The sequence below is a fragment of the Phocoena phocoena genome, chromosome 13 (genome assembly GCF_963924675.1).
Source record: "Phocoena phocoena chromosome 13, mPhoPho1.1, whole genome shotgun sequence".
Classification (NCBI taxonomy): domain Eukaryota; kingdom Metazoa; phylum Chordata; class Mammalia; order Artiodactyla; family Phocoenidae; genus Phocoena; species Phocoena phocoena.
The window spans coordinates 89,612,262-89,635,944 of record NC_089231.1 but is presented as its reverse complement, the minus strand read 5'-3'; the positions used below and the strand labels follow the sequence as shown (position 1 = coordinate 89,635,944).

Below are 23,683 nucleotides of genomic sequence, written 5' to 3'. Positions count from 1 at the left end.
AGTAGCAAACATCAGAAGTAGCGGAAATGTATTGGTCATACACTTTGAAACTCTCATATCAACCTCTCAACTTCAGAATCCTTTCAGAATGTGAGAAAGTACATGTCCGATTTAGCTCACAGAGATAAACAAGATTTTATCAATATAGATATAAGATAGAGAACTAGCTTCAGTTATACTCATAACCATTTCAAAACGTGGGATGTATTTAAGTACATATATACATCACACTTCATGATACAGTGTTTCACACTAATTTGAACTAGATTGTAGGATTCGGTCTGTAAATTTTAACTGAAAAAATGGAAGATTTAACACTGCTTAAAGCTTTTTTTTTTTTTTTAAAAAAACAGAACTCAGATGGAGTCATATGCACCTCACTCAAAAAGGTACCACCTTCAAACTGTAATTCAATAATAGCTTTAAAGGCTTTTTTTTTGTTTTAAACCCAATGGTTGATATTCGAGTCTAGATGTTCCTCCCATGAAAATTCAGGCCAGAATTAGTAGTGATGCTATAAAGAGGATAGTTAGCAAAAGACGAGGAAAACATCCAAGGGTATCTTGCCCACAGAAACCATAAACAGGAAGGGAAAACGGAAAAAGAGATGCAGAGATCTGTGCACAGAACTACGACTCTCCCACAAGCCCTCCTCAGTCCAGAAGTGGAGACATGAAAGGCGGCCTGACCCTGCGCCCCCCAAGCACGGCTCCTGGGTAGACCCCCGGGACTCCTACCCCTGGCCCAAAAGAAAGAAAAACCGCAATGTATGCAAGGGCCCTCCTCCCCTGGGCAATGAACCAGGGTAAGTGCTTCGCATTTGCTGGCACGGAAGACAGGCTCATCACAAGAGAAAACTAGCCTGAACCCGGGGTCTCCTCATGACACTACTACTCTCTCTCTCCTGTCTCTCCAGAAAGGCCTCAACACAACTTGTGCCAACCGATAAAGTGCTCCAGGTGGCATCTGAGAAATGGTGTAGCCCAGGACAGTTTCCATCAGGGTACTTCCAACAGCAGGATGGACAGAGGTAGTACCCTAATTGCGCTGGTCACAATAAAAAGTTCTATTTAAAAAATGTAAGAAGGTCGCGATGTTTCAGTGAGTGATTACAAAATGTCTCACTTGAGCAACAGTCATTCCAGATTTAAATTTGGTAATAAGCAAGAGACTAAAAGGGAGTCGAACCCTAGTTCACAAGGCTTTTGTTTTATTGAAACAAAAATGCTCTCCGAGGGGCCCTGGAGGCTGACGGGACAAACCCGTGGCTCACAAAGGAGAAGTGCCATCCTCGGCCACTGAGGCAGAGCACGAGCACAGGAGAGAAGCAAAGCTGACGGATGGGGTCAGAAGGAAGGACAGAGAAAGGACAAGACCCTGGACTCCGGCCCTGAGCGGAGCCCTCCCTCTGCAGATTTAGGGCTGGAAAGGACAGCGTGGCGAAAGGCAGCACCGGACACGGGGTCGGGGAGACAAAGGGAGTGGACAGCAAGGCCCTTCACACGCTGCTCGTGTGAACGCAATGTCCTTGTACAAAGAGGTGGCAGACCCAGGAGAGGCGAAGCCACTTACTAGGCAGGCGCGCCTGGGCCTGCGAGGTGAGCACCAGCCCCTGAGGCAGCGCGCTCTGCCCGGCCGGGTGCGAGGGGGCCTGGGGCTGGGGCTGGGGCGGGCCCGGGGTGGAGGCCGGGGCAGTGGTTTGAGCCCGCAGTTTCACAGGATGGGCTGGGCTAGGTGCTGTGCTGAAGGTCGAGGCGGGCTGGTGTCTCGGAGCACCGGTGGAGGCCTGAGAGGTCTGAAACGGGGTTGCTGGCGCTGCAATCGATAAGGTTGGTTTGTGCAAAGCTGTTAGAGGTTCTTCAGAAAATGCAGTATTAAACCCGAATTTTAAAGAAATAAAACAAACATTACTTCATACCGCCTCTCAAAGGAGACGCCCTCTCTAAAAAGGGGGGTGGGTGGTCTACAGGATGAGAGAAATCTAATTTTTTATCCGTCGTTAACTACTGATATTTTCACTTCGAGTCCACCAGTCCACGACACGGTGCATTTCTGGAGTAAACGGGAGTGTCACAAGCCGGCCCCTTCGGGCGTGTCCGTCCGTGAGAACCACATCTTAACCACGCACGGAGGTCAGGCAGCGCTGGCGTCCCCAGCTGCACGAAGAGCTCTTGCAACAAGCAGCTCTGGCATTTATGAACATCTCAGAAAAACACAGGGGACTTGACATTGAGGACCCCGTGGATTAGGGTTAGAAGACAATTTTTATTACCTTTTCTGCCATTTAACCCTATCCTTCTTCAAGTAACAATCAGGTTACATTGAAGCGGTGGCCCAGAACACAAAAGCAGACTTCCTCAGAAGTTTCATAAATGACTTCGACACGCGTTTCCCGACATAAAAGACAACGTTTCTGCCGAGGTACATCTTCCCCATCACATCAACAGTACTCAACTAAGAAGGGGATATCTTATACAGTTCAAAGACATAAAAAAAAAGCGTAAAACTCACGTGAGAACTACACATGGTCTCCTGGGCAGAGCCAGGGTGCACGGTCCCACTCCCGCTCAGAGGAGTGGTCACACGTCCCCATGGGGCCAGGGAAGCACGAAGAACTTCTTCCACAAAAACCCTCTGCGGTGCCGAGCACACCCCCACGAGAGGCATACCTTTCGCATCCGGATTTGCAGAGAACGTGGCGATGGGCGGCCGTCCTCGAACGTGGCCCTGTGGCGTGGCAGTGGCTGTGGGCGTGGCCGTCCGGGGCGGGTGTGTGCCGGGGAAAGCCACGGTGCGGCCCTCGGGCTTCTGGCCGTACTGCACGGGCTGAAACAACCTGGACGCCCGAGCGCGGGCAGGAAGACACGAGCACTGCTGAGACGCGGCAGGCACGGTCTCTTGAATGGGCCCCGGGGCTACAGGGCTGCCCCGCGGGCAGCGGGGTTCCCACACCCTGGGTGCAGTTTAAAGAGGGGCGGGGGGATTTCTAAATGCTGTGCTAAGCAGCAGCGCTCACCGGGGACCCTGAGCGAGGCGCTTCGCACCTAAAAACGGCACATGTAGCCCAACGCTTGGGCGATGCAGGGCTGAATGTGATTAAGTTCCCGTGAACGTGGACTAGAAAAACTGCTTCGAACACATAAAGTCCATTCTACTACTCTTTTGAATAAGAGTAAAGTGGGGTGAAAAGTCAACTTGCACAACTAGGTAACAAGGCAGTACAGGAAATGGAGAGAATCGGCAGAAATGGTAAAGGCACCCCACAGGCACCAGTGGGTAAAACTGTGAAGGGGGATCCACACCATGGCTGCTTTGTCCGATTTTATCACAAGCAACATGCTCCTCCTATTTCTTTAACCTGGAAAACCATGATGGCAGGACTTCTATATCAAAACCCCTGTGCAATGTGCAGCCAGCAGAAAGCCACTAAACGAGGCCGGGCCAGCGCCAAGAGGACTGCGGCTTCGTTGCCCTGGCCATGTGTTTAACTGAGGGCTGCAGGCTCCTGTGAGTGTGGGCCAGGCAGCTGAGGCGAGGGTGGTCGGATCCAAGTCGCCAGGGAGGTCACGCAGAGAAAAGGCAACAGCAATGGGCTGCCATCTGCAGAGCCGGCCCGTTCCTCTCGGAAACGCCTGTCTGCTTTTCTCTCGGAAACCCCTGTCTGCTCTTCCTCTCGGAAACACCTGCCTGCTCTTCCTCTCGGAAACACCTGTCTGCTTTTCTCTCGGAAACACCCGTCTGCTCTTCCTCTCGGAAACACCCGTCTGCTCTTCCTCTCGGAAACACCCGTCTGCTTTTCTCTCGGAAACACCCATCTGCTCTTCCTCTCGGAAACACCCGTCTGCTTTTTCTCTCGGAAACACCCGTCTGCTCTTCCTCTCGGAAACACCCGTCTGCTCTTCCTCTCGGAAACACCCGTCTGCTCTTCCTCTCGGAAACACCCGTCTGCTCTTCCTCTCGGAAACACCCGTCTGCTCTTCCTCTCGGAAACACCCGTCTGCTCTTTCTCTCGGAAACACCCGTCTGCTCTTCCTCTCGGAAACACCCGTCTGCTCTTTCTCTCGGAAACACCCGTCTGCTCTTCCTCTCGGAAACACCTGTCTGCTCTTCCTCTCGGAAACACCTGTCTGCTTTTCTCTCGGAAACACCCGTCTGCTCTTCCTCTCGGAAACACCTGTCTGCTCTTCCTCTCGGAAACACCTGTCTGCTTTTCTCTCGGAAACACCCGTCTGCTTTTCTCTCGGAAACACCCGTCTGCTCTTCCTCTCGGAAACACCCGTCTGCTTTCCTCTCGGAAACACCTGTCTGCTCTTCCTCTCGGAAACACCCGTCTGCTCTTCCTCTCAGAAACACCTGTCTGCTTTTTCTCTCAGAAACACCTGTCTGCTCTTCCTCTCGGAAACACCCGTCTGCTTTTTCTCTCGGAAACACCTGTCTGCTTTTCTCTCGGAAACACCCGTCTGCTCTTCCTCTCGGAAACACCCGTCTGCTCTTCCTCTCGGAAACACCCGTCTGCTCTTCCTCTCAGAAACACCTGTCTGCTTTTTCTCTCAGAAACACCTGTCTGCTCTTCCTCTCGGAAACACCCGTCTGCTTTTTCTCTCGGAAACACCTGTCTGCTTTTCTCTCGGAAACACCCGTCTGCTCTTCCTCTCGGAAACACCTGTCTGCTTTTTCTCTCGGAAACACCCGTCTGCTCTTCCTCTCGGAAACACCTGTCTGCTCTTCCTCTCAGAAACACCTGTCTGCTTTTCTCTCGGAAACACCTGTCTGCTTTTCTCTCGGAAACACCCGTCTGCTCTTCCTCTCGGAAACACCCATCTGCTTTTCTCTCGGAAACACCTGTCTGCTTTTCTCTCGGAAACACCCGTCTGCTCTTCCTCTCGGAAACACCCGTCTGCTCTTCCTCTCGGAAACACCCGTCTGCTCTTCCTCTCGGAAACACCCGTCTGCTCTTCCTCTCGGAAACACCTGTCTGCTTTTTCTCTCGGAAACACCCGTCTGCTCTTCCTCTCGGAAACACCCGTCTGCTCTTCCTCTCGGAAACACCTGTCTGCTTTTTCTCTCGGAAACACCCGTCTGCTCTTCCTCTCGGAAACACCCGTCTGCTCTTCCTCTCGGAAACACCCGTCTGCTCTTCCTCTCGGAAACACCCGTCTGCTTTTCTCTCGGAAACACCCGTCTGCTCTTCCTCTCGGAAACACCTGTCTGCTTTTCTCTCGGAAACACCCGTCTGCTCTTCCTCTCGGAAACACCTGTCTGCTCTTCCTCTCGGAAACACCTGTCTGCTTTTCTCTCGGAAACACCCGTCTGCTCTTCCTCTCGGAAACACCTGTCTGCTTTTTCTCTCGGAAACACCCGTCTGCTCTTCCTCTCGGAAACACCCGTCTGCTCTTCCTCTCGGAAACACCCGTCTGCTCTTCCTCTCGGAAACACCCGTCTGCTCTTCCTCTCGGAAACACCCGTCTGCTTTTTCTTTGTTTTTAGCTGGAGCACAGAGTTGTGCACAAACCCAGCTGCACGGGTGTGGCCTGTCTTGAATCACGTGTTTCGAGTTCATCCATCTGCACGCACCGCTCCTCCCAGTCTCGTGGCACCTGCACCATGTCCCTGGAGGCCCTTGATGCTGCAGTCAGGGGTGGAGCCTCTGCCAGACCTCAGGGTCCCAACCGCGCCCCGCCGCAGTGCCCCCCTGCCCTGACGGCTGCCACCATACCCGCACCAGGTCAGAGGCAGCCTGACCACCCTGCCCCTGACCACCTCCCCAGGCAGAGCCCTCCCAAAGGCCAATGCTTCTTCAAGATGATGAAAAGAGCCTCTCCTACGCCCTGCACACCCCTGCTGTGTATCCCAGGATCCAAGGACATCTGGGTAATTTCCAGGAGAAGCAGATAGCCAAATTAGATGATTAGCCTTTCTTTTCACAGGCTATAGTCCCAGTTCTCGTGTGGAGCTCCAACCTGGTGGTCCCAGGTCTGCCCGAGAGGCTGCGGGGCCAGGGTTCCTTTCAGCAGGAGAAGAGGGGATGCCACCCAGACACCACGACACACAACCAGCCAGGACCCAGCCAGAGCCGGCTGGTGAGCAGGAAGTGACGCTCCACACCACACTACACACCTGCTGGGCTTCAGTCTGACAGCCGCTGGCCTGCCCGACGGTGGCGGCGCGGTGAACAGCTCCTCGAAGAGTTTCCGTGTCACCTTCTTCTTACCCAGCAGTTCTGACTCGTGGCGAGTCATTCTATTTTCTAAGCCAATAAGATCAAATATAGAAAGGTCGGTTTCCTAAGGACAAAAAGAAAACAATTTTGCTACAGGAGGCAGGAAGAAAACAGCTGACTAGGAATCCAAGTCGATTCCAAACCGGGAAGGCCAGGCCCCGAGCAGCCGTCTTGCTGCGAGGCACCCGCTGGACCTCGGTGTGCTCAGTTCCCCAACTTGAAGAAAGGTGGGAGTGATGGCACGTGGTCATCCCGAGTGGCAGTGGGAAAGGAGAGGGTGGCACTTAAGAGACGGACTAGACTCAGCAGAGAGGGACGAGCCTGGAAAACGCTCGTGTGAACGGACGGAGATGCTCGGCCTCGCCGGGAGGCTGAGGGAGAGACCCCAGCGTGCTGGTGCAGCTGCAGCGGCGGGCGGCACGTCGCCACGTCCGGAGCCCTGGGGATGTTCACTCCACCTGTGCTTCTCTCAGACGTTCTCACCCCCACCAGGATGGCGGGAATCAAAGAGGATGGACAGCAGGTGTGGGCAAGGATGTGGAGACGTGAATGCCCCCACCCCCTCACACCCTGGTGGGGATGGGAAACCTGGCAGCCACCATGCAAGGCAGTTGATCAAAAGGTTAAACACGGACTCTACACGTGACCCTGCAACTCCCTGCCCGTCAGACATGTGCCCAAGAGGAGCCCCACAAGAAGGGAGCCCCACGCCCAAGCACAACTTGCACACGAATGTGCACTCACAGGGGCCAAAAAGCGGAGACCACCCAAGTGCTCATCAGCTCGCGGACGGATGGACACACTGCAGTCCATCCAGACAATGGAGGAAGGAGATCCTGACACAGGCTGCAACGTGGATGAACTCTGAAAATATCATGCTCAAGTGACGTGAGCCATTGATATAAAGTATCTGGACCTGGTGAATCCACAGAGACAGATGCAGGTAAGTGGCTGCCAGGGCTGGGAAGGGGAGGGGGAATGGGAACGACAGTGCGTGTGGATTTTCTCTTCGGGGTAATGAAATGTTCTAGTATTAGTGGCGATGGTTGTTGCACAACTCCGTGAATATACTCAAACCAACAAACTGTGCGCTTCAGAACAGTGAGCTTTACGATAACGAGCTACCTCAGTAACACTGTTTTTAAAACGAAAACACAACATAAAAACTACTATCCATGAAACACCTCCCCGCCCCAGTGGTATCTTGAGGTAGCCTGCTTCTGACGCAACTTTAACCCCCATGGCTCAATTTTTCTTTAACTCAACGAAAAACTCATCCCTACCTGAAAGTAATACTATAAATCAACTACACTCCAATAAAAGAACAGTAGGCATCGCGGTAGGAATCACATCCGTCACGTAACTCACCACATACTACTGCTTACCAGCCAGGCCCTTCCTCAGACCATCACGGACATTAACTGACCGATTCCTCACGACTTCCCGGTGTGGTGAGGAAACCGAGGCAGACTGACCACCCGAGGCCGCACTCCTCATGGGGCAGAGCCGGGACGTGAGCCCCTGCAATCTGGACCCAGGGTCCCTGTCCCGTCCACACCCCGAACCTGCACAAGCCTATCGAAGCCACCGAGCTGGTTCCTGTTTCTCCGCATTTGTGAGACCTCGGTCCCTGGTCCTCTGGGGTAGAGACAGCCAAGGGGAACTCAGGCACCAGCCTGCCAGCCGCCGGCTGGTCTGGGCAAGCTCTCAGCCTCCCGCGTGGAAGCCAGAGCAGGAACGACGGCCCGAGGGCTCGGCCCTGCCCTGCTGAGAGCCACGAGCAGGAACGACGGCCCGAGGGCTCGGCCCTGCCCTGCTGAGAGCCAAGAGCTCAGCACACTTGCGCTCACAATCACCCAACCTAACCCAATCTCTTTTGTTTCAAAAGTTTTGGTTTTGGAAAAACTTTCCAAAATTACCCCAAAATTCAAACACAGAAAGGTATACGACTCTATTTTTTTGGTCCAAAAATAACCGAGTTTCCCCACCTAGGGACAGTTACTAACATTTTAACAGAAAGGCCCCCGCAGGCCTCAGACCGCGTGCGCACGTGTGAGGACACCCCCGCGGTCCCGCAGTTCTGAGCCCTGCTCTCCTCCACACGCTCTGCCATTTCTCAAGGGCCAACGGTCAGGCGAGGAAAACCCTCCCTGCTCCTTCACACTGTGGGCTCACCCCTCGGGCCCATTCCAAAGCGGGTTCGAGGTCGCGGGGAAGGCCCATCACGCCGCCACTCGACGCTGCCCAGCGTCAGGCGATGGCGAAACGCAGGACGCAAGATAGTGGAGACCGACGTTCCGGAAGCACCCAGAAGAGACCTCAGGCGAAGCCGCCCGCACCCTCTGCGTACCTTCCAGAAGTCTCGGTCAAGCGCCTTCAGGATGAGCGAGGCCAAGCGGCACTGCAGCGGCCCCGCCGTGTAGGAGGACTCCGGGAGCCGGGGCGCCACCAGCCCGGGGTGGTTGCAGATCCGCTGCAGCCGCAAGAGGATGCTCAGCACGTCCACAAAGCGCCCGCTCTTCAGAGCTTCCTGCGTCCTGTGCGTGGGGAGAGACACAAGCGCTGCCGTGGCTGCGAGCACGTGCCGGCTGGGCTCCACAGACACGCAGTCGGCGTGCTCCCCCCAGACCTGGCTCGCACGGCAACGACATCCGGACCCGCCTCTGTGCGGGGAGCGCTCTCAGACTCGCTCACCACCCCCGTGACACAGGACGGGCAGCCGGAAAGCCAGGGCGCACGGCAGACGGGAACGGCCCTCCTCGCCTCCCGCGACGGGGACGACGCCATTCTCCACGGCAGCCATGACGAGTGCCGGCAGGCAGTGGCGGGGTGAGAACACCCGGCCTGGGGGAGAAGGCCCTCAAGGGGCAGGGGTAAGAGTGACTGCACGGGGTGGTCCGGCGAAGGAGGAGACCCACAGGCCTGACACCGCGCCGGCGCCACGGGGGCCACGGTGCGGGGACTGCATGGAGGCCAGCTGAGACCTCCAGGCTGGGGGCCCCCAAGGGCGGCCGCAGAGCACTGCGCGCCCAGCGGGCGAGGCAGGAAGGAGCCGTGGAGCGGGGCGGGCAGGGACTGGCGAGCAGAGGGGGAGCAGAGGGGACGGCAGGACGGGAGGACGGCCTGGATGGTGGAGCACAGCGTCCTGAGTCAGGCAAGCCTAGCGGAGAGGCACGTCTGGGGAAGCCAGTCCCGCACACATGGGATCTGCGGTGCCTGGGGACAGCTCAAGCCGCCACAGGAGGACGCGGTCAGCCCGGCGGCCCAGGCAGCTCCCGCCAGGACGGAGCGCGTGGGCGCAGGGGTGGAGCGGGGCGGGGGGGGGGGGGGGGGTCGGGGACGTGGACGGCGCACAGGCGGTGCCAGAGAGCAGAAGGGGAGAGGGGAGGGCGGCCGTTCAGAGGCCAGCGATATGTGTCCGGATGAGACAGGAGAGAAAACACAAGACCAAGAAAACGGCAAATGGAGGCTCCTGAGGGGCTGAGCTCAGAGCCTGCCAGAAGGACTGTAACAGAAACCAGGAGGAGGTGGCGCTACCACAGGCGGGTCCGCAGGGCTCTCTGGGAAGGTGGTAGAAACGTGTGACACGGTCGCCACGCAGAGGGCAGGAAGGCACTGACCGGGAGCGACGTTCAGAGCCCAGCCGAGGTCCCCGAGACCATCGTGTCAACATGCACCGAGGCGTGCGGGGCACGCCCGGGAGCCGCCATGGGGTCAGCACAGGCCTGCTCATGGCCCTCCTTGACTTGATCAACAGGCCCGAGAGAAAGAGGTGCAGGGACCTAAGACAGGGAATCTCCCCGCCGCTCCATCGGGACCTTGTGGCACAGGACAACCTAGGCTCTGCTGGCCCAGTGGTTCCCGGATGCAGGGGCCTCTCCTATGAGCACACAGAGAGCATCCCACACTCGACAAGCGGGACCAAGGTCGTCACTGCCAAGCGCAACCCAAGCGACGTCCCACGGCACGCCACCAAAGAGCGACACGGCAGGCGTCCCGAGGACGCCGGGGCTCTGTCTGTCTGGGTGAAGGGATGCCCTGGCCACATGAGCCCGCGCCTACTGGTCCAGGACCCGCCCTCTGCGCACGCTGCGATTCTCTCCGGATCAGCACGGGCTGAGACAGCTGACCGCCAGCAGGCGCCAGCCGTGCCGCGGGCTGTCTGCTCCCATAGTGTTGTTGCACGTGTTGTCGTGTTGCACGTGTTGTCAGGGGTGGGGTTTCCACAGCTCCTATGCCTGACTGAGATGGTCAACGGCCTGCCGCAGCATGACGCTGGTTGCCAAGGACTGGCTACTTATACTCCGTCCTAAAGCTGTCTAAAAAGAAGCCTATGACACAAGCAGGCATTAACAGCAAAACCCTCTCCTGCACACTTGCTGCTGTGGACGCTATTCGGACCACATCACGCACTTAAGCACACAACGCTCGCGACCAATGACAAAAAGAGCCAAACAGGTCACGGGAAGGATCATGGACAGGACGGGGCCCCACCCTTCTAGGGTCCATACAGAGGTGCCCGTGGCCACCCGGTGTGGCCCTGGAGCGCCACCTGCACCTGACCACACGGCGCACGGGCCTCGGTCTCACATCCTACACGCGGCTGTGAACGGACGAGCCACTCAATCAGCACGGCCTCCTGCGTGAACCTCCAGTGCAGTGCGGCACCGAGCGGCTTGAGACGCTGTACTCCTCCTGGGCCGGCTCTGGGCACGGCCTCTGATGGGACCAGGGAGGGGCAGCCTGCCAGCCTGAGAGGAGCGGAGCCGCCAGGGCCGGGCACGAGCATGGCCTCCAGCTGCAGAGGCCCACCGCCGAGGAGGAGCCTTCCGCAAGGCCAGAGGGGCCCACTCTTCCCCAGGAAGGTGGCCAGGAGTGCGCAGCCCTGAACTCACCCCGGCTGCAGGATGACATCCTCATACAAGGCCTTCTGTCGATTGGAGAGGCGGCACTTCAGGACGTGCTCGTATTTCTTCGTTAGCTGCTTCTCCACATCTCTCTTAGTTCTCCGCAAAATAAAGGGCTGTGTCACCTGAAAAAAGAAAGTTCTCCTTTGCTAAAATGAAGTCGTGGCCTATGCACGCTAAGCCGGGGGTGCTTGTCAAGCAGGGACCCGCAGCGGCGGCCGCATACCCGGTGCAGCCGGATGACCACTTTGTGGTAGTAGTCCTGATTCTCCTCGCTGGGGGCTTTCAGGGGTAAATGCAGGTACGGCCTGGAGATGCCCGGGATGAGGAAGTGCACCATGGTCCACAGCTCCAGGAAGGTGTTGTGCAGCGGGGCGTCGATGAGCAGCAGTCGCTGCTGGCTGAACACACAACGGGAGACGACACCTGAAACGTCAAGCTGGGCGCAGAGCCTGTCTCGGGAGACATTCAAGGAAAGGGACAACGATCCTCGGGAGCTAACGCACACACAGACACACAGAGACACACATAGACACACAGAGACACAGAGACACACAGAGACACACACACACAGACACACACAGACACACGCACAGAGACACGCATAGACACACAGAGACACACACACACAGACACGCACACAGAGACACACACACAGAGACACACATAGACACACAGAGACACACACACACAGAGACACACACAGACACACACATACAGAGACACACACACGCACGCACACACACACACACACACACACACACACACACACACACGTCTTGAGGAACGGACTGACTTAAATGAGCGCCTTCAGTGAGGGGAGCCCTTGAAGCTGAAAGGCCATCCTGGGAGTCTGCAGCTTCCTACAGTCCCTCCCAAGAACCTTTACATCAACAATACCCAGCACACGGCACGCGGAGAGGGGTGGCCAGACCTCTGCAGGGTGAACACGGCCTCCCAGTGCCTCTCGGTCATGCCCTTCACACGCTGCATCTCGTCGATGACCAGGCACTTCCAGCGCACCCGTGTGAAGGACGCGTAGCCCTTGAAGAACTGCTTGTAGGACGTGATGCAGACGTTGATGCGGTTGGGCTCTGCCCACCCCTGCAGCACAGAAGCCAGGCCTCACTGTCTGCGCAGGAACAAGCGGCCCGGAGAGGACTTCCGTGCGCGCTCACTACCCACCTAACCTGCCCCACCGCCGTCACCCCTCCTTTTCCTTGGTAACCTGCTCTCTCATCACACAGAAAACAGCTGTTTATGTTTTTATGATCTTTTTCTTTAGGAGGCTAAGCACTTGTGTGGACAAATTAAGAAACTGCTTTCGAGGCATGAACAATTGCTTTTGGAAAACAGATCAGCACACAGCACCCAGAAATGGGGCTCGCGTTCATAGTCCATCATCTTAGTGATGGAACCCGTATTCAGAAGACGACAGGAAATGTGAGCATCTATGCTGCAGCTGACTACGTTCCAAGCTATTAAAAAGCAAATTAATTACCAGAGAGTTAAAAAAAAAAAAAAAAAAAAGGAAAAAAGAAAAGACCCCTCAAAGTACTCGCTTTTTAAGTAAATATTACTCAACACAGTAGAGTCTAACCATAAGCCAAAATTTTCTCTCCGATGAAAAACTGTGACCTGTAACATACTTTTACTTAGAATCTAGTACTAGAAACTACTGGGCAGAAAATAGAAAAATAAGAGTCCAGAGTTATTTCAGAAGCTCATCTGTTTGTCACACATATTCCTAATAAACACATCCATGGGAATTATTTTACGATCTGTAATTCAGAACTCAGGATGCATCACAATTTCTCATTTCTGCCCGTGATAACCAACAGGTCTACAGTTTAAAAGGATGACAGCACCTCCAGAGACCATCCGAGCTCTGGGGGAAGTTCCCTCACTTCCTGGGAGGTGAACACAAGCCCTGTATGGAATGGCCGGTTTCCTGAGTGTAGTCTATGCTTCAGGGGGGCTCTAAGCCCAGACAACTAGAAGGTCTCGTATCTCGTAAACGAGTGACTGACAGTAATTACACTAACAAGCATGCTTTGACACTTTGAAATGTGTCTTCTATAGAAAGTAAGATGTTTTCTGTTTAGTTCTATTTCAAGTTTAAACTAACATACCTGTCTCTTTGCCTTGAGTTCTCTATGGCTGCCAACATACAAGAGCGTTTTGAGCCCCGGACACCAGCGCTTCAGTTCGAGCTCCCACTTGAGGATGTTACAGCCCCTCACAACGACAAGATGAGGGCCCCAGTTGCCTACACAGGAGACATACAAATGCCCTCTGTAACAAAAACCATCTGTCCGGGGCAGGTCCCCGGCGCTGTGCCCGGTCAGCAGGTGTGCGTGAGGCCAGGGCGCGACTAGAGCAGACATCACTGGGACGCGGGGGTGTCCCTGCCCGCCCTACAGCGCAGCCGCCACCATCAGGACGGGCCGCTGCCCTGCCCCCAGGGCCAAGGCCGGACGCACTCAACAGAGAGGAACCGAATGAGTGAGCAGCCAGTAAAATGAGAGCGCATTCAAACATGACCCCTTAACGTAAGCAGGGGAAGGACTCCCGTCTACAGCGAACAATGCTCAGAAAGGAAGATCCTCAGCCTCGAGCCCCGCGGCCAGCACGGCCCGCTGGCAGCCCCATGCTACAGGCGCTGGTCCAACACTCACGCTCGCCACGGTCCCCAGCCGCCAGTCAGAACACACCCAAACCCATCCCAACCCAGCCCAAAGCACACGGTTTCACTGCATTCTTTGGAAAAGTAAGCGTTTCTTAAATTTCTGGGCAATACATACATAAATTTCAACTTCTGTGCTACAAATAAACATAAACCAAGTTAAAAGTCAGAAATGGCAGGCTTGGAAAAAATATCTGTAACACACACATCTATAGCCATTACAGCTCATAAGCAAAGTGTTATTACTACTGATCCTTAAAAAGAACCACCCAAAATGGGAGAAAATATTTGCAAACAATACAGTTGACAAGGGTTTAACATCCAAAATATACAAACAGTTCATAAAACTCAATATTGAAAAAACAAACACCTCAATCAAAAATTGGGCAGAAGACCTAAACAGACATTGCTCCAAAAAAGACACAGATGGCTAAGAGGCACATGAAAAGATGCTCAACATCGCTAATTATCAGAGAAATGCAGATCAAAACTACAGTGAGATATCACCTCATACCGGTCAGAATGGCCACCGTCAAAAAGTCTACAAGCAGTAAACGCTGCAGAGGGTGTGGAGAGAAGGGAACCCTCCTACACTGTTGGTGGGAATGTAAGTTGGTGCAGCCACTATGGAGAACAGTATGGAGATTCCTCAAAAACTAAAATTAGAGTTGCCATATCATCCAGCAATCCCGCCCATGGGCATATATCCAGAGAAAACTCTAATTAGAAAAGATACATGCACCCAGTGGTCACAGCAGCACTATTCACAATAGCCAAGACGTGGAAACAACCTGAATGTCCATCAACAGAGGAACGGATAAAGAAGATGTGGTGTACACACACACACACACACACACACACACACACACACACACACACACACACGAATACTACTCAGACATAAAAAAGAATGAAATAACGCCATCTGCAGCAACACGGGTGGACCCAGAGATGATCATACTGAGTGAAGTCAGTCAGAGAGAGACAGGTATCATGTTAACACTTATATGTGGAACCTAAAAAATAATACAACTGAACCCATTTACAAAACAAAAAAGATTCACAGACACAGACAAAAAAACAACAACTTATGGTTACCAAAGGAAAATTAGGAGTATGGGATTAACAGATACAAACTACTATACATAAAATCGATAAGCAGGGCTTCCCTGGTGGCACAGTGGTTGAGAGTCTGCCTGCCAATGCAGGGGACGCGGGTTCGAGCCCTGGTGTGGGAGGATCCTACATGTCGCGGAGAAACTAAGCCCATGCGCCACGGCTGCCGGGTCTGTGCTCTAGAGCCCGCGAGCCACAACTACTGAAGCCTGCACGCCTGGAGCCTGTGCTCTGCAACGAGAGAGGCCACCGCAATGAGTGGCCCCCGCTCACCGCAACTAGAGAAAAGCCTGCATGCGGCAATGAAGACCCAACGCAACCAAAAATAAATTTAAGAAAAAAAAAAATCGACAAGCAGTAAGGATTTACTACAGCACAGGGAACTATATTCAACATCTTGTAATAACCTATAATGGAAAATAACCTGAAAATATATATATATAAAACACTGAATCACTTTGCTGTGCACCTGGAGCTAACACAATAATATAAATCAACTATACTTCAACTAAAATAAAACCACCTAAGAGGAAAATGAATAAGGAAGTGAAAAGAAATTCTACAAAGGATGGGACTTCCCTGGCGGCCCAGTGGTCAGGACTCCGTGCCTCCACTGCGGAGGGCCTGGTTTCGATCCCTGGTCAGGGAACCGAGATCCCACAAGCTGCGTGGTGCAGCCAAAAAAAAAGAGAAAGAAAAAAGAAATTTCACAAAGGGAAAAATACAAGCAGACGACAAACTCTCTGAAGGGCATGACCTCGTGAGCAGGGAAATGTAAATCAAGCCCAAGTGCCTTCCCCCCTCCAGTGAAAAACAAGTTTGTTTTTTTTCACTAGCATTTAGTACACTGTTCCATTTCTGGAGAGGAGGGACAAGTGTCTATATATGTGTTTGTGAGGATGTCTGTTGACACTTGGGCGAAGCAAGGCAGGACACACAGCAGACTGCCCCGAGGGGTCACCACTGGGGATGGAAGCAGGTGGACAGCTACAGACTGTTGGTTGTTTTACTTTAGAAAGAAAGAAGTGGTGAGTTTGTGAGGGATTCCAACTGTGAACTTACCAGAACCCCCTCGCTCAGAGTCTCTTGGAGTGAGCCCTCTGCTCTTGAGGAACCGGTGAACTCCAACTTTACGGTCCCACAGTGAGGAGGAGGCCAAGGACACTGGGCCCCAGGGGGCGGGGGCAGGCAGGGGAGCCAGGTCCCAGGCAGGCCCCACTCGGCCTGTCCTGTGCGGAAGCGGAGCGGGAGGCACACGCCTGCCCGCCCTCCCTTCAGGCCCCCCAGGCCCTGCCAGGCCCCTGCCTCTCCCCCAGGGCGGCAAGCTTCCCAACAGCTGGCCCTCTGAGTCTGTTCCCAGCACCAAGGAGGTCCAGTGACCCCTCCGACACCCGCACTAACACAGACCTCTAACCAGGAAGAGCCAGACCCTGCGCAGCCTGCAAGGCCCTCACCTGGCCGGCCGGCGGCCTTCCTGGCTCTGCACCCTCTGGCCTCCGCACCAGCCTCAGCACTGTCCCGTGGACACACCGGCAACCCCTTCGGCCTCTGCACCCACCACCCCATGTTCCCAAGCCCCTCGATCCTGGTGGCCACAGCTTTCTCAGGCCTCTGCTCACGGGCTGTGCCGAGCACACCACACACAATGGCAACGTCTGCTTCCCACGTGTGGAATCCTTATTCGCTGTGCCTGCTGTGAGCCTCACAGGTGGGGGGGGCGGGGGGGGCTTTGCTCTGCTCACAGCTGCACCCCCGGTGCCTACAACAGTGCCTGGGACCAGGTAGGTGCTGGGTAAGCACCTACGGAATGAATAACTGATCCATTTGTTTGTTCAACCGATGAAATAAAATCCCCTACTTTTGGAAGTGTACACTGCTTCCAAGTTCTTACTATTATAAATACAATAATGAACACTTTTTTCAACTAAACAATAAACTAGTAAGACAAGGTAGCTCTTCTATCTTGAGATAACTATATATATAAAAACTCATTTTAAAGTACTACATTGGACACTTTGTGGTACTGGGTCAAAAACAAACATACTAGCACAAGGAAATAAGGCCTCAAAGTTGATCCATTTGTACTAAAGGTAAGATCAAGTAAGCTTTCAAGACCAAGGGCAAAGAAGAGTTATTTACTAAAGACGTTAAGGTAACTGTGAAAGAAGTTAGAGGGGCCGGGGAGGAAGAAACGATCCCAGGGCTGAAGGAGTCTCCATCCAGCCTACTCAGGGTGCCAACTCCCCCTAAACTCGAGGGGCCCCTCCCTGCTACTGAAGCTGTGACACGGAGATGAAGGTGATGGCCCGTGCTTCCTCGGGAGCTGGCTAAGTGCTGGAACGTGAGGTTCCTGCTCCCCTACCCCCGGTGCTACGGGACACTTCCCTTGCGAGAGGAAGCCTATAAGCCCCTGTCCCGTGTTAGAGACACGCACACAGGCTCGTCCACAGCCCCACAGCCCCACAGCACAGGCGGGGAGCAGGCGGGCGCCAGGCCCACAGCCAAGCGGAGGGCAGTGAACGGGGGCCGAAGGCTGAACGTCCGTGCGAGCTGGAAGAGCCGAGGGGTGAGGAGGCAGACGTCCGGGGCCAGGGCACGGCCTGCTGCGGAGTGCGGGCACCCCGTCCCTCTGCTGCTACACAGACGCCGAGCCCTCACAAGGCTCCAGGGGTGGCGGGATCCAGCAGAGAGACAGGAGGGCCTGCGCCACAGCACAGGGAAGACGCCGATGGGCCTCGGCAGGGCGACCAATCACGCCACGGGGGACGCGCACCCGCCGGCCCACGGGCAGCCCGAGGGGAGAGCCCGGCCATGAGGACTCATGCCGACGTGAAGTAGCGCAGAGGCCCTGCGGCCTGGAAGTCACAAAGCCCCAGTCACACAGCCTGCTGGGTCTTATGTTACGTTAGACTTTGAAAAATGGTGAGTTACTCGATCTAGTGTTTGTTGTGAACGAGTGCTTTGTTTGTTCCAGTGATGAGTGCCTCTGAGCCCAGTTCTCTGAGTCTGGACCAGAGCACGGAACAAAGGAGCAGAGAATAAAGGCCTCTCCCCACCCTCACGCCAGATGCACTGCCTACGGTTCAGTTTCAGCAAATACGAACTGTTCAAAAAACAACAAGCTCTTACCTTCGTTACAGGCTAGGTGGGCAAAAAAAGCAATGATCTGCACTGTTTTACCAAGCCCAGCTTCATCTGCCAATACGCCATTGAGGTTCTTCCGGTAGAGCTTGGCCAGCCAGTCCAGGCCAATCTTCTGGTAGTCTCTGAGGGCGCCGTACAGAAGAGCCGGAGCGTTCAACTTCACCTGCAGGGGCAGACGGGCCCAACAGGCACATCTCAGAACAACCATTACAACTGTTGCCAGATCAGTCATACGATAAGCCTACTGGAAAGCCACAAAGATGATTTACAGGTAACAGGAAAAGAAAGATCCTTAATTGTTTTTCCTGACAACTTCTGCCGTTGGGATAAAGAGCTCATTTGGAGGGAGGTAGCTTTTCCCCTTAACAGAGACACCATCCCTCACACAGGGCACAGCGGCTCACCGCGGTGCTGATCCGAGCGCTGCCCTTGGGCAGGATGGCTTCGGCCACAGCGGTCACTTCCGCGATGTCCTTTGTGTGAGGCTTCCCGACAACCACTCTCTCTGTGGCTTTAAACTGGTCCATGATGAACAGCGAGTCGATGAGAACCACACCCTTCCGGCTCTCCCGGTCACCTGAGCAGTCTTCCATGTCTGTGATCAATGGAAAAACGGGATTTGTGAGGTTTGAGAGGCTGTGATAGTATTATGAGGCCACTTAACATGACAAAAAAAAGAGAGAGAAGAGAAAAAAGAAAGGGAGTTGCTAGAACCCAAACACTTCAAAGACAGAACTGAGCAGCAAATTTTTGTTTTTAATCCACTTTAGATAGTTAACAATGTATCCAGATAGACAGGTACGAACTCTTATGGAGTTTGTAGGACGGCTCTGGAAGGCCCTTGGGTGAAGTTCGAAAATGTCTGTGCAGCAACAGGAGCTAGTATCACCCAGAGATTTACAGCCATCTAAGGGTTTAGTGACTGCCCTCCACCACCAAGAATGGAAGGATCAGAAGCATCCTAGTTTGGGCAAGCAAGGGGGCCACCGGCCCCCCCTGGAGTCCTGCTGCAGCGTGGGGTCCGGCGAGCCCTGGCCTCCCCGCAGAATCTTCTGGGCCCCTCCCTTGCTGCCCCCCGCAGACAGCCACGTCTATGGACCAGAACAGGGGGGATGAAAACAACACGTGGACTCTTCCGGGGCGTAGTCTGTGTACCTCCTTGGAACTCCAATAAAAGTCAAGTAAAGTCCTTAAACTGGGTGTGTTAAATTAAACAAACACAGCACAGCCTGGATAAATGATAAAACCTAGGCCCGTAAAATGTGTATAAATCTGGAGAAGAGTATTTCTACATTGTCCACAACTTGATCAAGTACTCTGATAATTATGCCAAGTTAACCAATAAAAATAAAAAGCACAGAATTTAATGAAACTATTAATATAAACTTTCATATTAAATATATTTTCAACTTTTTATCAGACTGAAAGAAGTGAAGGTAATTCTGAAACTCTGTTTTAAGCACCCTTCCTCTGTTAAGTATTCTGGCTTTTGTTTTCAAAGCTGAATTCTTCCAAGATGTTAAAACAGACCTTCGTCTTCACTTGTCTCTTCACTGTCAGGTTTAGGTTGGGGCCACTGGAAATTCGGCAGAAAGGCACCTTCATACAACTTCATCAAATCAATTAAGGGCAATTCAGCTGGAAAGGATTGTAGGAAGAAAGATTATTTTACACCAATAGTGTCAGCAGGGAAGAAAACACAGTCAGGAGAAGGGCCCTTTCATATACAGTTGACCTTGAACAACTCCGGGGTTAGCGTTGCCGACCCTGCAGTGGAAAACCCGAGTGTAACTTAGTCTGCTCTCCTTGTACGAGGTTCCTCCACACCCGACCCACCGTGGATCGTGTACCACTGTAGTGTTTACTATTGGAAAAAATCCACGTGTAAGTAAGTGGACCTGCGCAGTTCACACCCGTGCTGTTCAGGGGTCAGACGTATATTCCTTTTCCTAGCTTTAAATTAATTCCTTGGGAAATGTATGTATTTTTTAAAAGCACATTTGTTTTTTTCCAAAAACTAATAATGATTGCCCGTTACTGATACAAGATATACGACCTTTTCTTTATAAAGATGAGAATCTTTGAAATGAAGAAACTCAACTTTTATTCATAAAGGAACAAATACTCCTGAAATGATCTTAATAAATGTACAGTAAAATCTACAGATTAATAAACGAAAATATAAAACTACCACTGATAGAAATAATCAGTGGAGATGATACATAAAAATACGAAACATCAAGTAAAAGTCAAAAATGAAACAAAAAATGTTCAAAAAAGATGATAAAATATTGCTATAGACTTTTTGTATAAAGAGCTCACCCTAATTGATCAAACAGCCCACCACACGAAAGCCCAATGGGAGAGGGATATGGAGCTGTCTCACACACAAAATACTCTAAAGGGCTCATAAAGTATCTCTTTAACTGAGCACCTCCAGAAACCAGTGCGCCGTGTATCCCCCACTGCATGGCAACCACCTTAAAACCGGAATGCTGGATGAACATAACAAATCGAACAGTCTCAACACTGCGGGTGATGGTATAAACGGCTTAACTTTTCTGGAAACCAGTATGAAAAGCTGAAGAGCTTTAAATTTCATGCCCTCTGACGTCACTATTTCCCACTCCATGGGTCTGTCCAGGGGAGTAATCGGAAACTTGGACCCAGGTTTGTATTCAAACACAGTTCCACTGGGTGTTATATATAACAAGGCAACGAACGCTGTGAGCTGTGTACCTGTGATACATAAGCCTTTCTGCACGTACACCGTATGTCCATAAAATCTGTGGTCAAAGTAACCAACGCCACAGAGAAGTACCCCAGAAGAACAGTATTGAGGGCTCTCTTCGTTTAAGACTTATAATCCAGTGACTTCACTTGCTCATGATTTAAACTATTCGTCATATGGGGCTGATAGGTAGATACGTGATAAAGCGAAGACCAACTGTGGAAGGGAGGTGGCGGGTGTATGGGCGTTCGTAATAAGGTTCTTCAACTTTTCTGTTTGCATGTTTTCATAACAAAATGTAGGGAAATGTACATATACATCATATAATGGCTATCAAAGTAGGAAAAAAAGAAAAAGAGCAGAAACAACTGAAAAACTACCGCAAGAATAAGATAATTCGTAAGGTGTCTTGGAACAAACAACTCACAGGAATCAACAGCCTTCACACGTATAAACTAGTTTGAAGATAAAATGGGAAAGAAGATTCTCTTTAGACAGAAAGTATTTCTATACTTCTTTAGATAGAAAGTAAATACTTAGAATTTAGGTTTTAAAAAATTCACAACATCTACATAAAGAAAGTGCTGAAAGGTTCACGAGGGGCACGAGAGGAGACCCGACCAGGAAGAGGCACCCCAGTGAATGGACGAAGATGTGCCCCGGTGACACGGCTCCCTGCGGTCACAGCCTGGTCAGTTCCCCTGAGTGGCCAGGGATAACCAGGGTGATCGCCTGCTGTGGGACACCAGCCACCGTGCCACCGGGTCCTGAGGACGCTCGAACAGCCACCCGGAGAAGTCCCTGTGTAGGGGGACTGGGCTCACCTGCCAACAACCATCCACCCGGCCAGCTAGGGGGCCAGCTGGGGTGGACCGGAGGCTGGGCCTGCTGACGGCCGCATTTCCGTGAGACCCGAGCCAGAAGCACCCGGCCGGGCTGCTCCCAATCCCTGCCCTACAGGAAGGGGTAGAGTAGCTCCAAGTTAACACAGACTCTACCAAGTCAGGGATGCACACAAGAATCAGAAAGGCCTGCAACAAGAATGCAAGACAAGGTGTAGCTCAAAGGCTAAGAGAAGAGATAAAACAGAACACTGGATTTGAACCAAGCAGTCGTGACCAACCACCACAAGCTACTGCCTTTCCGGGTGAAAATGTCCCTCTCAAATCAAGAACAAGCCGAAGGCCGGGAAATCCCCTGGCGGTCCAGTAGTGAGGACTCCACATGCTTTCACTGCTGAGGGCCCGGGTGCAATCCCTGGTCGGGGAACTAAAGATCCCACAAGCTGTGTGGTGTATCCAAAAAAAAAAAAAAGAACAAGCCAAAGGTGCCCACCATCAGCACCTCTATTTCTACACTTTATTGCAAGGAACGGTAATAGAAGGACCAGGATTATAAAGAAAAAACTGTTATTCTTCAGAGATGAAGAGGTGGTATACACACAAGTAATGTGAGAATTTAGCACAGCTGCTGGATTTAAGATCAGTAAATAAAAATCAACTGCATTTCTACAGACCAGCAACAAATTAAAACGTATTCTTAAAAAAAAAACACTGGGGCTTCCCTGGTGGCGCAGTGGTTGAGAGTCCACCTGCCGATGCAGGGGACACGGGTTCGTGCCCCGGTCCGGGAAGATCCCACATGCCCCGGAGCGGCTGGGCCCGTGAGCCATGGCCGCTGAGCCTGCGCGTCCGGAGCCTGTGCTCCGCAACGGGAGAGGCCACAACAGTGAGAGGCCTGCATATCGCCACAAAAAAAAAAAAAAACAAAAAAACACTGACTACAACTTCAAAAAATATAATGCACCTAGAAATAAATCTAATAAAAATATGCAACCATAAAATGTTAGCGGAAGCTATTAAAGGAGATCTAAGTAAACGGAGAGGCTACTTCGATCATAGGTTGGAAAAGCTCTTCATAGAGATGCAATTCTCACCAAACACCCACTAATTCAACCACATTTGAATCAAAATCCCCAAGCAGTTTTTCTCTGAAACTTGATAAACTGATACTGAGCTGTATCTAAAATAGACCCAAATTAGTCAAAGCTCTCCTAAAAAAGAATAAGGCAGAAGGACTGACCTAGCTACGCCTCAAGAATTATTATAAGGCTAGAGTAATCAAGGGAGTGTGGTATTGGTACAAACTGACCAGTAAAACAGTGAAGGTCCCAGAAAGAGCCGTGCGTATCAGGAAAACGTGACTAACACGTGAGCCGGCACTGAGCATCACTGAGGAACGATGGCCTTTTCAAGTGGCACGGGGAGAGTTAGTTAACCATTTGGGGAAAAAAAAAGAAACTGCACTCTTATTTCACACTAGAGACAAAAGTGATTCTTGGTGGATTACAAACATCCATACGAGCGTAAGACAAAAATTTTTAGACGATGCACAAAGACATCCTTTTGATCCTGAGGTTAAAAAAACTTCTTTTAAACAACACGGACAAACCCAACTACACTAAAATTAAGAACACCTGTTCCTCAAAAGGCACCATAAAGAGAAGGAAGACCCACCCCAGACTGGAAAAAGGTTACTAGGACACACGTCACTGACAAGGCAACGTGTCCAGAACACAGGAAGAACACCCAGAGTCAGTACAGAAGAGAAAACCCAAAACCAAGTGGGCGAGGACAGCTGTGAGAAGACGCTGCGCCTCGTGGCTCACGCTCCCCCACCACAGGCGGACACCACCAGGCACTCCTGGGATGCAGGGCCCGGCCCAGCACTCCAACCACGGCGGGGCGCCGCCTCGTGTGTGCACGCCCCGCAAGCCGGCCCCCCTGCTCTGAGCACAGACGCCCGAGCATGTGCGCACAGGACACACGAGAGTGCTGCAGGCAGCGCCGCCTGCGAGGACGAGCGCAGGGAAACCGCCG

At 52.6% G+C, this 23,683-nt stretch overlaps 1 protein-coding gene across 1 annotated transcript in view; it reads right to left on the bottom strand.

Annotated features, from left to right (window-relative positions):
* EP400 (E1A binding protein p400) overlaps nt 1-23,683 on the bottom strand; it is a 92,394-nt gene that overhangs the window by 42,063 nt on the left and 26,648 nt on the right. Inside the window, exons 12-22 of the mRNA XM_065889407.1 lie at nt 19,604-19,711; nt 18,478-18,668; nt 18,059-18,236; nt 13,260-13,396; nt 12,062-12,231; nt 11,354-11,528; nt 11,116-11,252; nt 8,571-8,757; nt 6,118-6,284; nt 2,670-2,836; nt 1,573-1,815 (exon numbers count right to left, since the gene is read on the bottom strand). Coding sequence (XP_065745479.1) covers nt 1,573-1,815; nt 2,670-2,836; nt 6,118-6,284; nt 8,571-8,757; nt 11,116-11,252; nt 11,354-11,528; nt 12,062-12,231; nt 13,260-13,396; nt 18,059-18,236; nt 18,478-18,668; nt 19,604-19,711 — 1,860 coding nt within the window. The remainder of the gene's footprint in view (nt 1-1,572; nt 1,816-2,669; nt 2,837-6,117; nt 6,285-8,570; nt 8,758-11,115; nt 11,253-11,353; nt 11,529-12,061; nt 12,232-13,259; nt 13,397-18,058; nt 18,237-18,477; nt 18,669-19,603; nt 19,712-23,683) is intronic.